General features: G+C 41.2%; 1 protein-coding gene across 1 annotated transcript in view; it reads right to left on the bottom strand.

Moving 5' to 3' along the window:
- The window catches only part of RAD17 (RAD17 checkpoint clamp loader component), a 31,103-nt gene that overhangs the window by 14,692 nt on the left and 1,197 nt on the right, over positions 1–15,214 (bottom strand). Inside the window, exons 2-12 of the mRNA XM_075270969.1 lie at positions 13,385–13,484; positions 12,359–12,604; positions 10,249–10,323; positions 9,956–10,112; positions 8,732–8,868; positions 6,380–6,432; positions 6,164–6,289; positions 5,218–5,287; positions 3,835–3,946; positions 2,721–2,915; positions 133–221 (exon numbers count right to left, since the gene is read on the bottom strand). Of these exons, the coding sequence (XP_075127070.1) occupies positions 133–221; positions 2,721–2,915; positions 3,835–3,946; positions 5,218–5,287; positions 6,164–6,289; positions 6,380–6,432; positions 8,732–8,868; positions 9,956–10,112; positions 10,249–10,323; positions 12,359–12,604; positions 13,385–13,426 (1,302 nt within the window). The 5' untranslated portion in view covers positions 13,427–13,484. The remainder of the gene's footprint in view (positions 1–132; positions 222–2,720; positions 2,916–3,834; positions 3,947–5,217; positions 5,288–6,163; positions 6,290–6,379; positions 6,433–8,731; positions 8,869–9,955; positions 10,113–10,248; positions 10,324–12,358; positions 12,605–13,384; positions 13,485–15,214) is intronic.

Raw genomic sequence — 15,214 nt, 5'->3', positions numbered from 1 at the left:
CCACAATGCGCAGTAGCACTCAGATTACTCAGAAGATAAAGGAACTGTTGTCATAATCAATGGGTGTCCAAGTATTCAGACCCCAGCAACCTATCCTCAGGTGATACATGTGTGATATGCAGTGTTCCTTACCTCGGGGAGAACAAGAAGCAGGTCTCTGTCATAGTGAGACAAATGTGCCGGCAATTTATGGTAGTCTAAGTCAGCTTCTGGGGCCTCCCCTGGAGAACAATGCAGAAAGAGTTTATCACCTAAATTATTTCTCTAATCCTAATACATAAATAGTATTTCTCATTTGCGGCATGCTGCCTGACTAGGCTGGTCAGATTTATAAAACTATATATGGAAATTAAAGTGAATCTGTCATCTTCATCCCTTTTATATTATATTTTATACAGGTCTGCACCTCTCTGAGGACAGTTCTCCATTTTCCTGGCTGAGAGCTACTTTGTATAGCTTTTATTCCCTATAAAGTACAAACGTTATCCCTTCACACTTGTAACCACAGAAAAATGTTGTGTAGTCTGACTGCTTAGTGGTCTCATAGTATTTAGTGCAGTTGTATTCATGAACAGAGTATACTCCCTGCCATTCAGGACACGAAGGACAAGCTGCTATGTATACACAGCAGCCCGAGGGGCAGAAGACCCACTGCTCAGGAATACAATAGGATTCCATACTTTGAGACCGCTGTATTCTTACAGAGCTGTAAGGAGCCGAATGGCATAATGTCCGTGTCATTGTGGCCACTAGGAGTATGGACCTGTACAGTCATGGCCAAAAGTTTTGAGAATGATACAAATATTAATTTTTTACAACGTCTACTGCTTCAGTTTTTCTAATGGCAATTCGCATATACTCCAGAATGTTATAAAGAGTGATCAACTTAACAGCAATTATTTGCAAAGTCAATATTTGCCTAGAAAATGAACTTTATCCCCCAAAACACATTTCAACATCATTGCAGCCCTGCCTTAAAAGGACCAGCTAACATCGTTTCAGTGATTGCTCCATTAACACAGGTGTGGGTGTTGATGAGGACAGGGCTGGAGATCAATCTGTCATGATTAAGTAAGAATGACACCACTGGACACTTTAAAAGGAGGCTGGTGCTTGGCATCATTGTTTCTCTTCTGTTAACCATGGTTATCTCTAAAGAAACACGTGCAGTCATCATTGCACTGCACAAAAATGGCCTAACAGGGAAGAGTATCGCAGCTAGAAAGATTGCACCTCAGTCAACAATCTATCACATCATCAAGAACTTCAAGGAGAGAGGTTCCATTGTTGGCAAAAAGGCTCCAGGGCACCCAAGAAAGACCAGCAAGCGCCAGGACCGTCTCTTAAAAGTGTTTCAGCTGCGGGATCGGGCTACCAGCAGTGCAGAGCTTGCTCAGGAATGGCAGCAGGCAGGTGTGAGTGCATCTGCACGCACTGTGAGGCGGAGACTCTTGGAGCAAGGCCTGGTCTCAAGGACGGCAGCAAAGAAGCCGCTTCTCTCCAGAAAAAACATCAGGGACAGACTGATATTCTGCAAAAGGTACAGGGAGTGGACTTCTGAGGACTGGGGTAAAGTCATTTTCTCTGATGAATCCCCTTTTCGATTGTTTGGGACATCTGGAAAACAGTTTATTCGGAGATGACGAGGTGAGTGCTACCACCAGTCTTGTCTCATGCCAACTGTAAAGCATCCTGAAACCATTCATGTGTGGGGTTGCTTCTCAGCCAAGGGAATCGGCTCTCTCACAGTCTTGCCTAAAAACACACCCATGAATAAAGAATGGTACCAGAATGTCCTCCAAGATCAACTTCTCCCAACCGTCCAAGAGCAGTTTGGCGATCAACAATGCCTTTTCCAGCATGATGGAGCACCTTGCCATAAAGCAAAGGTGATAACTAAATGGCTCAGGGAACAAAACAGAGATTTTGAGTCCATGGCCTGGAAACTCCCCAGATCTTAATCCCATTGAGAACTTGTGGTCAATCATCAAGAGACGGGTGGACAAACAAAAACCTACTAATTCTGACAAAATGCAAGCATTGATTGTGCAAGAATGGACTGCTATCAGTCAGGATTTGGTCCAGAAGTTGATTGAGAGCATGCCAGGGAGAATTGCAGAGGTCCTGAAGAAGAAGGGTCAACACTGCAAATATTGGCTTGCTGCATTAACTCATTCTAACTGTCAATATAAGCTTTTCTTACTCATAATATGATTGCAATTTTATTTCTGTATGTGATAAAAACATCTGACAAACACACATAAAAACCAGAGGGCAGCAGATCATGTGAAAATATAATAATTGTGTCATTCTCAAAACTTTTGGCCATGACTAGTTACACAGGCCAGCATATATCTGCTTAAACAAGCCTTTTCCAATGTGATTTTCCCTGTATGAACATACTGCAGGCATACCATAGATAGTATGTGCAGCATATGCTGGGCAGAAGCTTAATATCTTGACAAGGTCCTTGCATTATGTCTATATCTCAATGTGATTGTACTGTATACAAGGATGGAGCACTCTGTTTCTTTGAAGACTCTGAAATTTCCCCACTGTGGGACTATTAAAGGATTATCTTATCTTATGAGCAGTATGGCTATAACATCTTTACAAAATAGAAAAGATATCTATGTATAATGTAAACCTAACATTAATTACTGAAACTCTTTATATTTCTATTGAGAAAACATTGCAGAAAACCCCTCAATGCTTCTTACTTTTACAATGAAGTATTTTCCCCAGTGCTCGGAACAAGAACAGAGAAGCGTCTTTGCCTCCAATGGCTTGAACTTCATCCGTTTGGTCGCCTACTTTATCAGATTTCTTTTTATTCTTTGCTTTGGAAGTTGCTTTTGACCCCTTTAAAGGTTTTCCTTTCTTCTTAGACCATGAATCACTTGGCAAGGAAGAATCTGTGATGATCAGAAAGATAAGAAGCAGTTTCAGGCAGCAGGATATTTTGAAAAGAAAAACTTTATACAGATTTACAAAATAAAAATAAATAAAACTAAGACTTGTATTCCAGACACAAGTTGGTCAGAATCTGTATTTTTTTTTTTACCAACCCCAGACAATACCTTTTAATTTTCTAAACTGACTGATTTGATGTCTTTCTTTTACTGTGGACACGTGGGAATCTGTTACAGCCTTGGAACCTACCATCACCCACCTCCCCCATGTGTTTATGGAAGCTTGGCAAGAGAGCAGCACCATGTATACCTGGATGGCTTCAGACTTCTTTGGGCAGTAGAACACAGTGGTAAGAAGAAAGAAGGAGGAGGAGGAGGGCTTGTGATGAAGGACATTTGGGGCATTTTTTGTGATTAAGGAAAAATAGTGCTGATGCAAGATACCAAACTATCAGCTGTGAGCAGGAGATCTCACTACCAACCAAAGGAACTACCACACGTTATCATGATAGCTGCATATGTCCCCCACCTCGGCAAAAAAAACGTTTCTGCCTGTTATATCTACATGCTGTGACCCCTCCTCGTGTCCTCCAACCTCAGTCGGGCTGTATTATCAACATCACTTCACACAGAGAACTAAATGATCCTGCAGTGTGTCTTTGATTCTTTTAGTTGCTATGATTCCTAGTATGTCTCTATCTGCCATGAGCTTGTATGTGTTTCTCTCTTGTTATATACTACTGTACCATCTATGAAACTGTATCACTGAAATTTCTCCATTGCGGGACTATTAAAGGAATATCTTATCTTATTTTACCCCATCACAAGTACTATAGGATAAAAAGTAAACCTGACCATATAACCAATGGAAAAAGCAAACAATTACAAATCTTTATTAGTACATAATAAAAATATTGGTTACGTTTAAGTGCTGAGAACTGAAGACTATTAATAGCGCTTCTAATATCCCCTGAACATCCCGAGCACAGCAAGTCCAAAGCTTCCTTATCAGGAATCACAAACTTCCCTCCGCTCTGAAACAAAAAAACAGCAAGGTGCACATCACAATGGGTCACATACGTGTATTTCCTCATATGATAACCCTTTCATGACTGATGTTGTTTTGGGCCTTTATATCCAAAGCAAAATTTCACACATTTTTGGAATGGTGCATTATAATGGTGATTTTTGTTTTGTTTTTTGTTTTCTTAGTCTACCACTGAAATATTGGGGGCAATTTACCAATCCTCTGATAGTTGACAGTCTAAAAACAAATCACATGTATCATGGTGGCTCATCTTAAACTGTCTAGTATATACCACCTATTATTATTATTATTATTATTATTATTATTATTATTTGACTTAGTTTCTAAGCACCAAAATTTTGGAGTCACCAGGAAACCTGATATGTAACCAACTATAGTGGATTTTAGAAGACATCATGGTGAGCACAAACATTCCTTAAGTCCAACAGACGCAACATTTGCTTGAAATATGCAAATGAGACTTAATGCACTAGGGGGCGTATCAGAGCCTGTAGTTCAAACATGAATAAGAGTCCTTGACATGCCCCATTGCATTTGATCTGAGGAACTGCAGCATATCCTAAAAGGCATGTGAACTTGCTTTTTTTTTTTCTGTTGTGCACTGTGTTCTCAATGTAAAACCACTAATATCATATGTGAAACTAACCTGAACAATAGGGCCACCATCCCTGGGCTACAGCGCTGGCCTGGTTCTCTTCAGGCTTCCAGAATGACAATCAGAGGCCTCAGTGGTCCCAGACGTTATCCAGAAGGCCAGAAGAAGACAGCGAGCAGCACCAGAGCCCAGGAGAGGTGAGTAACACTGTTTCTATGTTTGATCACCTCCTCTGGGCCTCTGCTCATTACACTCTGCTTTATGAAGAGACTCGAGAGTATAAACAGCAGTTATGTTTTGGACATGTTTGGTCCAAACGAAACTGCTGGCTAAATCTTATGAGGTTCACCCAACGCATACTCATACTTTCAAAAGGGATGTGACATAAATAATCGCTTTTAATTGTTATCGAAGCAAAATGCTCAATTTTGATCATAATCACCCGGCAATACTAAATAATCACTCCTGCTCAAGCTGAACTAGTGACATATTATACAAGCTAACAGCTCTGGAAGATAAACTGATTGCCCTAGTACTCTTGGCTGTTGAATTACACACATATAAGTATAAAGACAATGTATGGCAGCATAAGCTATGACTTATTAGATCACAGTTCTATAGCGGAAGAGGATTATGAGGGTCTAAGCTATGCACATACTGACCATAGTAGCTTCTGTAGCTGCAATCCTGCTCAGCACTTTCATCATGCTGGTGGGGGCAACGGGATTGAAGCTGCAAGAGAACAAGGACATTTATTACATAAGTATTTTGGATATAAGTAGATTATGATCATATAATACAAGGAGAAAATACAAGATTTATATATAGGCAGGCAACTCAAAAAGTCTTTCTTAGGGTGCATGCACACTACGTAACGCCGGGCGTGTATGAGAGCCGTACACGCCGGCGTTACAGCAGGGCTGCCGAACACTTCCCATTCACTTCAATGGGAGCGCTCGTAAACGCCGCTGTTACGAGCGCTCCCATTGAAGTGAATGGGAAGTGTTCGGCAGTCTGCTGTAATGCCGGCGTGTACGGCTCTCATACACGCCCGGCGTTACGTAGTGTGCATGCACCCTTATACTGTATTCACACAGAGTAACGCCAGCCGTTTTTTGTGTGCTTTTTGCACATAGCGCCGCGTTAACGCCGCATGTACGCCACGTTAACGCCGGGCAACGCCACCGCTAAATAGCGCGGCGTTAACGCGGCGTACACACGGCGTTAACGCGGCGCTACGCGGCGTTAACGCAGCGCTATGTGCAAAAAGCACACAAAAAACGGCTGGCGTTACTCTGTGTGAATACAGCCTGACAAAGATATCGACATTTTTCTAGTCTGTCATATTAGTCATCTTTGCAAAACTGACAACAGAAAGTGCTGCTGTGCTAGTTGTCACCTATGAATGACGCAATCTGTCACTGTGTCAGGATGTTCTATAAAGCAGCAACATCACAGTTTTACCAGCAGCTCCTGAAATAATTTATATAACCGAGAACTAGAAACACTTCGGATGTATTGCTATATAGAGCCAATTGTAAGTATTAGGTAGAATTGCTTTTAGATAGAATAAAAATTCAGTTCTGTCACAATGTACAAAGCTTTCACCTGATATTGCAAACACCCAACTGATCCTGGATTTCTTTTGGGAACAGTCGTCTCTGATGGCTGTCACCGCTCAGACTGTCTGATATTATGAACACTAAAGGGCAGCGGCCTGTCTTTACAAATCTCCTGCGGTGGAACAAAAGAAATATGGAGTAAAACTCAGCGAAGAAAATGCAGATGCAACATAGTAGCAAATACGGTTCATATCAGCCATACCTTAGAATATCATGTAGACTTGCAGGATCCCTATAAAACTGGTTGGGTATATCCTAAAACAAACAACAATAAACCAATGATTTGATATGTGCTTATTTGTCTCAAATACATGCATGGAACAATGTTGTAGATGATTCATGCACAGCTTTGACAAAAAATATTTTACACACGTTGCATTCTAGGGTTTGTGCTATCAGTACAAAATGGAAAGGAATAAAGTGAAGACACATTATAGAGAAACTTTACAAAGTATTGTAAGTAAAATAAACAGCTTATTTGCATATCGATTCTCAGCAGCAAGATTGCATTTAGATTAAAAGAATGTAGGTCTACAATGCCACTAATACAACAGCCTATGATAGCGATTCTTTGTGGTGGTAGAACGCATTTATTTTTTTCCAATGAATCTCACTTTTTTATGTTTCTGCACCGCATGCAGGATGTATTTACCACATCATTCAGAGTTCATACACAACTGCACAGATATATATCTGTGTGTGTATATATATATATATATATATATATATATATATATATATATACACACACACACACACACACACACACACACACACATTATACAGTCCTATGAAAAAGTTTGGGCACCCCTATTAATCTTAATCATTTTTAGTTCTAAATATTTTGGTGTTTGCAGCAGCCATTTCAGTTTGATATATCTAATAACTGATGGACACAGTAATATTTCAGGATTGAAATGAGGTTTATTGTACTAACAGAAAATGTGCAATATGCATTAAACCAAAATTTGACTGGTGCAAAAGTCTGGGCACCTCAACAGAAAAGTGACATTAATATTTAGTAGATCCTCCTTTTGCAAAGATAACAGCCTCTAGTCGCTTCCTGTAGCTTTTAATCAGTTCCTGGATCCTGGATAAAGGTATTTTGGACAAACAATTCAAGTTCAGTTAAGTTAGATGGTGGCCGAGCATGGACAGCCCGCTCTCAAATCATCCCACAGATGTTCAATGATATTCAGGTCTGGGGACTGGGATGGCCATTCCAGAACATTGTAATTGTTCCTCTGCATGAATGCCTGAGTTGATTTGGAGCAGTGTTTTGGATCATTGTCTTGCTGAAATATCCATCCCCGGCGTAACTTCAACTTCGTCACTGATTCTTGAACATTATTCTCAAGAATCTGCTGATACTGAGTGGAATCCATGTGACCCTCAACTTTAACAAGATTCCCGGTGCCAGCATTGGCCACACAGCCACAAAGCATGATGGAACCTCCACCAAATTTTACAGTGGATAGCAAGTGTTTTTCTTGGAATGCTGTTTTTTTGGACGCCATGCATAACGCCTTTTTGTATGACCAAACAACTCAATCTTTGTTTCATCAGTCCACAGGACCTTCATCCAAAATGAAGCTGGCTTGTCCAAATGTGCTTTTGCATACCTCAGGCGACTCTGTTTGTGGCGTGGTTGCAGAAACAGCTTCTTTCTCATCACTCTCCCATACAGCTTCTCCTTGTGCAAAGTGCGCTGTATTGTTGACCGATGCACAGTGACACCATCTGCAGCAAGATGATGCTGCAGCTCTTTGGAGGTGGTCTGTGGATTGTCCTTGACTCTTCTCACCATTCTTCTTCTCTGCCTTTCTGATATTTTTCTTGGCCTGCCACTTCTGGGCTTAACAAGAACTGTCCCTGTGGTCTTCCATTTCCTTACTATGTTCCTCACAGTGGAAACTGACAGGTTAAATCTCTGAGACAACTTTTTGTATCCTTCCCCTGAACAACTATGTTGAACAATCTTTGTTTTCAGATCATTTGAGAGCGGGCTGTCCATGTTCGGCGACCATCTAACTTAACTGAACTTGAATTGTTTTGTAGAAAGAAATGGTCCAAAATACCTTTATCCAGGATCCAGGAACTGATTAAAAGCTACAGGAAGCAACTAGAGGCTGTTATCTTTGCAAAAGGAGGATGTACTAAATATTAATGTCACTTTTCTGTTGAGGTGCCCATATTTTTGCACCGGTCAAATTTTGGTTTAATGCATATTGCGCATTTTCTGTTAGTACAATAAACCTCATTTCAATCCTGAAATATTACTGTGTCCATCAGTTATTAGATATATCAAACTGAAATGGCTGTTGCAAACACCAAAATATTTAGAACTAAAAATGATTAAGATTAATAGGGGTGCCCAAACTTTTTCATAGGACTGTGTATATATATATATATATATATATATATATATATATATATATATACACACACACACACACATACATGCACATATTTATTTATTACTTTGATACATATTTAAGATTTGCCTCTTTCGGGATGATGTGCGCAGTTTTGTTGACCTTATTATAGGACTTACATCAACAATAATAAGTTTTCTATCAGTAGAAGGCGTCTCTCCCAGCATCTGAAGTTTGTTGTATTTATTTGCTCTTAAAAGAAAGTCCTGAAAAAGAGCGGACTGAGACTGACTGGTGAAAATCTGGAATCCCATATCTAGATGAGGAAATGAAAAAGAAAACATTCAGGTTAATATCTGTATAAAACGAACTAATGAGCAACCTGAAAACATATAAAGTGTAAATTACATTATTAACAACTTAACAAGCTTCCCCTATTCCATTGATACGGAATAACTAGTAAACTGGTAGGGCTAAGGTTACATAGTATGGTTGAAAAAATATCCATCAAGTTCATCCAGAGGATTGGAAAGGGCCTGACATTCTATACATTTCCATAAGCCGCAATCCTATTTTGCTGTAAGAAGGCATCTAATCCTTTTCTGAAGCTATCAGCTATGACCAGATCCTGGGCTAGGTTATTCCACAGATTCGCAGTCCTTACAGTGAATAAGCCTTGTCACCTTTGGAGATTAGCCCTTTTTTTTGTCCACTTGTCTTTAAAGGGAATTCTACATGGAACAGCTCTTTCCCATATTTATTGAAGGAGTCATTTACAGACTAATACAGGTTTATCATATCTCTCTCCTCTTAAACGCCTTTTCTCCAGACTAAACAGATTTAACTCCTTTAGTCTTTCCCCATAACTGATGCTCATTATCAGTTTTGTGGCCCTCTGATGAACCTTTTCCAACTGTAGCACATCCTTTCTATAAACTGGTGCCCAGAACTAAACTGTATAATCCAGATGGGGCGGCACCAATGACTTATAAAGTGGTAATATTACATCCCTGTCCCGTGACTCCATACCCCTAATAATACATAATATCCTGATAGCCTTAGAAGCAGCTGGTTGACATTACATGCTGTAATCTACAAACTACAAGTACACCCAGGTCCACTGAAAATGAGATTTGTTTTCATTCCCAATATAAGTATGCAGCCATGGTTCTTGTCTTACGCTGTCAGACAGTCAGGCATCCCGTAGAAAAGGTGAAAACAGTATATTCTGCCATCACAATCACTACACTGGTAATCTCTAGTACCCCGCTCATGAGACCAAGCTACTGGGTGTAACTAAACCCAACAAGCTTGTCACATTAACAAAGCTTAGCTGTACCTTGAGCTGCTGTCAATGTGAAAAATATAGAATATTTTTTTCTTATTATTTATACTTTGCTCACCCCTGTCAAAAATCTCCGGAGGCTCGTCCTGTTTATATTCTTGCATTAAAGGGTTGATCCATTCCTGGACTTGGATTCCCATTTCCTTGGTAAGCACTAGGATAGTTGCAGTTTTTCCACAACCAGGAGGGCCAGTCAGTAACAGAATAGAGCCACCCTGTAAACATATGTAGAAGGGTGACAATGAACGACAATTTGGTTGGTGTGAACAACATCCGTGTTATACATAATAATACAATGTAAATACATTTATTATTAATGAATAATAATAAAAGTAAAATAACCAGACAAACCTGTTTTTTGTCAGCATGAGTTCTTAGCCAGGTTTCAACCTCCTCCACTTTCTTCTTATGGACAGCAAGGTCAGTCTGCAAAAAAAGAGCATTGGTGCTTTCACTGTCCGCTTGTTTAATATTACATAACAACTTGAGTAATATGGTAGTACACATTGGGGACATTAAAAAGGTTGTCTCGTAAAGATATCCCCTATCCTACTAATATTATAACTGTGAAAGGTTGTGTGTTTGTATGTTTGTTTCTCAATCACGCAAAAACGGTTGAACGGATTTGCCTGAAATTTGGCACTTACATAGATTGTAACCTCAATTAAAACATAGGCCACTTTTTATCCGGGGAAATCACATGGTTTCACGACCGCTATGAACAAATTTATGTTCATACTAGTCTAAAGGACCCTTGATGACGTCATCAAAGGTCCTTGAGCCATTCTCGAATAGGATCATGCTATTGTGTGGGCGGAGCTACACGCTATTTTGTGGGCAGAGCTATATAGTATTGAACCAGACAGTGTGGAAGCTGCTGAAAATGGAGTTTCATGGAAGGTCAGGAGAGTAGAGAACATGAAGGCTGTGTGTGGGCAAGAGGAGTAGGGCTGTAGCATTTGTGTGAGTAAAAGAGGGAATGAGGTGTTCAGGCTCTGATGGGGGGAGGGGGAGAGAGAATTGTGGCAAATTTCACCAACATACATTCAGCTGTTTCTAACACAGAAGCTGCTCAGACACTGACATAACAAAACCCCTGTAATCCAAATTGCCAGATGTAGCAGAGCTTAGGCTAGCTGTAGCACAGCTGGGTATGCAGTCCATATGCAGAGATGTAGATACAGTTGCATATGCTGTGCATATACAAAGATCTAGCAGAGCTGAGACGCGGGAGCAGGCGGATCATCCACAACAGCAATTGGCTAAACATAAGCGGATCATAGACGCCAACAACACGCAGATAAAGTCACAGGCAGAGGCTAGTTACAATATAAGCCCTGCTTGGACCCTCCAATATGGGCTAGTTCACACGGGGGTAAGCGCCATGCATTTTGGTCCTGATTCTGATGCGGGAAGCCGCATCAGAATTGGACCAAAATGCGCCTGCCACGACTTTTGCAGCTTCCGACAGTCACGGCTTCCCCCTCCGGAGTAGGCTCAAATGAATGGGCCTATTCCAGAGGGTGTTCACAGAGGGACAAATGACACTATCTGCCCAAAAAAATAAACACATAAAATTTCACTTTTATTGATATCCTTTAAAACCAATCCAAAAAGTAAAACAAAATGATTGTGTTCCACCTGTTCAGTCCATACAAAAGTGAAGAAATAACTAGGGAGGGGCAATTGTATATACACCTATATATGCCCTATAGGATATTGAAACCCTCACTCCCTAATAAACCACAGTGGCTTTTTTCCAAACAGCAACTTGTGAACAGGACCCAAAGCATGAACTGCCAGAAAATCACTCCCCCCCTCTGAGGTTACTGGCCTATTGCCACGCCAACAGAGAGGAGAGAGGCACCGACAGTCAGGTCACCGTACAAATGCTGAACTGGATGATAAGTCCACTGACTAACTGGGAATTTATGACCCTATATTCCAGAGGGTGCTGCCGCGAGTCGGACGCAGGGGCTAAATCAGCCGCGGAGTCCGCCTGAAGAAAGGGTAGCTGTTTTTTTTTTCCGTGAGCCGGAACATACCGCTCACGGAAAAAAGAAATCTAGCAGTCTACATAGACCTCCATTGTGAGGAGGCGGATTCTGAGCTGGATTCGGCGTCAGAATCCACCCCCTCTTGCCCCGTGTGAACGAACCCTATAAATAAGAATGGAAAGTCAGCATTGTAAGATCAGCCCACCCATACATTACACTGTCAGCCCATTATGAGAATGGATGACTTATAGTACTACACACTGCAGAGGAAATGTCTGACCAGGCCTGATACTGATCACAGGGGACTAGAGAAGACAGACCAGCAGAAAACTTCCTGATCACCATACTAGATTACATAAATGTAATAGTTACTATTGGAATCATAAACTGACATTTTTCCCAATAAATTGTGCTGTTACTTTACAACGCTTATATAACTGGTTTAATCTTTCCTAGTGACCTACCTGAACACTGGGTGCGTATTTGTCGATCCACGGGTCATTCTGAGACTGGCCTGATGTAACTTTGACTCCATCATTACAATGACTGGCAGAGAACGGATTCGCTCTTTTTTTGCTCTGAGATGTGTTCTCTAACGTGGACTCATCTTTCTTGCCAACACCTTTTTTACATGTCCCAAACGCCTTAGAAGTGACTTTGCTGGAGCTGCCAAAGAAATCTTCAAATGATGGCTCTACCCAGTCAGTGATCTGTAAATGTGGAATATTAGAAATACAATTAATTTATTATTAATAATATTTATAGAATATTAGTTTATATTAGTGGAAAAATAGAGGTGTAGGAGACTGTGGTCTGGCCTAGCAATTCCAAAGCCCTGGATTAAACATGCTCTAATAGGTCAGGTTGCATGCTTAGGATAGGCCACCTTCCCCATACTATTTTAAAATCATTTATTTGCCCAGACAACCTCTAAGTAGAAAGAATAGTAGTACCAGGAAATTAAACCACCAAAGTACAGAGATGTGCTGGGTAAACAATGAAGGAAAAACAGCACTTCTCAACTTTTGTATATAAATCTTATATTTCAGACCTCATTTTTTTAACTTGTGATGTCTAGGGTTTTTATAGCTTTGTAGCATATGACACCAGAACCAGCCATTTGAAGTGAACATCACCCACATAGGATGGATCCGTAATCTCCAATATCACCTACATACACCTACATTTCTCAGCATATGTGTGTCTACTACTTCTGTAATATTTACTGTGTATTATCATGTATCTGTATTACTATGCAGCTGAAACATACTGAAATTTCCCCACTGTGGGACTATTAAAGGATTATCTTATCTTATACTGGTAATACAAATATGTACTTATTTTCTCTTGCAACAGTTTCGTTACAAAGTTGATAGGGAGAATTTTAGAGCCGAACACAATATTAAAAAAAAAATAAAAAATGGCATTTTAAACGTGATACAAGTTGTAAATGAAAGTACTCATAGGACATAAGTAACTGGACACATTACCTTAGCAGAAGTTACTTTTCTTCTGCAAGATATCTTTGACATTATAAAGTTGTAAAATTCCCATCAGTTCAGTACTATAGGATATGTGGTAAGAGTCAGCCTGTAACAAAGCACACAAGATAGTCATGCATAACGTATACAAATAAATAACGTAAAAGCTTTAATAGGGGCCAAAAGACTATTCACCCAAGAACTGATCAAGAACAGTAACATGGGTGCCTACTTATAAGTGCCATTCTATACGGTTCAAGAGGCATGAGTGGCTGTCAGGGCATACACTGAAAGACAGAGGGCCACAGGGTGCAGACCAGACGTTCTCAACAAAGTGGTTTTCCATACACACAAAAATTATATAAAAACACCTAAGGGCTCGTTCATATCTGCGCCCAGGTGTCCGTTCTGCAGGTTTCCGTTTCCTGCATAAAACAGAGCAGGAGACGGAAACCTGCAGGAGTCTTTCTCACCCATTCATTTGAATGGGTGAGAAAGCTGTCCGGCCGTGAGTGGCAGTGAGAGTTTTATGCTCTCTGCCGCGAAAAGGTTTTTTTTTAATCCGGACACAGAGTCGGACATGCAGTACTCTGTGTCCGGATAAAAAAATCCGGTTTCTCGGCGGACAGCATAAAACGCTCACCGCCGCTCACGGCCGGACCCGGTCTGAGCTTTCCGTCTTCTGGCATGCAGAAGACGGAAAGCACAGAACGGAGACCAGAACGCAGGTGTGAACCTAGCGTAAGAATAAAAGGATGAATGATCGTCACTGCAGTCTGGGCCCCCTTCTGGTCTCTATTTCCTGTAGATTATCTGAAATGGCAGAAGAAACATCACTGAAGTAAGTATCCATAAGTATCATTTACCAATTTGTGTTTCTGGAAAATCCTTTAAAAAAGTTCAAATACACAAAAAAAATGCTAACTTGTCAAACACACAGTTTCTTCTGCCTAATCCATACAGATCTAAAGGGGTTTTCTGGGCCTCATTCGCTTGGATGGAACAGTCACAAACTGACCTTGCAAATGGCGAATATGACATCATCGGATTTTACTGTCAGGCTCCTTAAAGAGGACCTTTCACCACTTTTGGGCACATGCAGTGTTATATACTGCTGGAAAGCTGACAGTGCGCTGAATTCAGCGCACTGTCGGCTTTCCCGTTCCGTGCCCGGTGTAAAGCGCTATCGGTCCCGGTACCGTAGCGCTTTACAGTCAGAAGGGCGTTTCTGACCATTAGCCAGAGACGTCCTTCTGCCTCGCGGCGCCAATCACGCTGTGCTGTGGAGCCGGGAGGAACTCCCCCACCCTCTCCTGCTAATGCTCGTCTACGGACAAGCTGTGTGAGCAGAGGGAGGGGGCGTTCCTCCCGGCTCCACAGCACAGCGCGATTGGCGCCGCGAGGCAGAAGGACGTCTCTGGCTAATGGTCAGAAACACCCTTCTGACTGTAAAGCGCTATGGTACCGGGACCGATAGCGCTTTACACCGGGCACGGATCGGGAAAGCCGACAGTGCGCTGAATTCAGCGCACTGTCAGCTTTCTGGCAGTATATAGAACTGCCTGTGCCCGGATATGGTGAAAGGTCCTCTTTAAACCTCTACAGTATCCACAAACAATGTCCTGGCTATAGGTGTAGCCTGGCATTCCCTTTACTGTCTACTGGATATCATTTTAAAGGAGTTATCCACATTTTTAAAACTGATGTCCTATCCATAGGACTTCAATACATCAGGTTTAGATTGGCAGGAGCTCTGACTGGCAGGACCCCCACAGATCAGCTGTTTTCCCTGTTGCAGCCTAAGTTACAGTGCTCACTTGTATATTTAATAACGACTGT

The sequence above is a fragment of the Leptodactylus fuscus genome, chromosome 1 (assembly GCF_031893055.1).
Source record: "Leptodactylus fuscus isolate aLepFus1 chromosome 1, aLepFus1.hap2, whole genome shotgun sequence".
Classification (NCBI taxonomy): domain Eukaryota; kingdom Metazoa; phylum Chordata; class Amphibia; order Anura; family Leptodactylidae; genus Leptodactylus; species Leptodactylus fuscus.
This window is presented reverse-complemented; position numbering and strand designations above follow the sequence as displayed.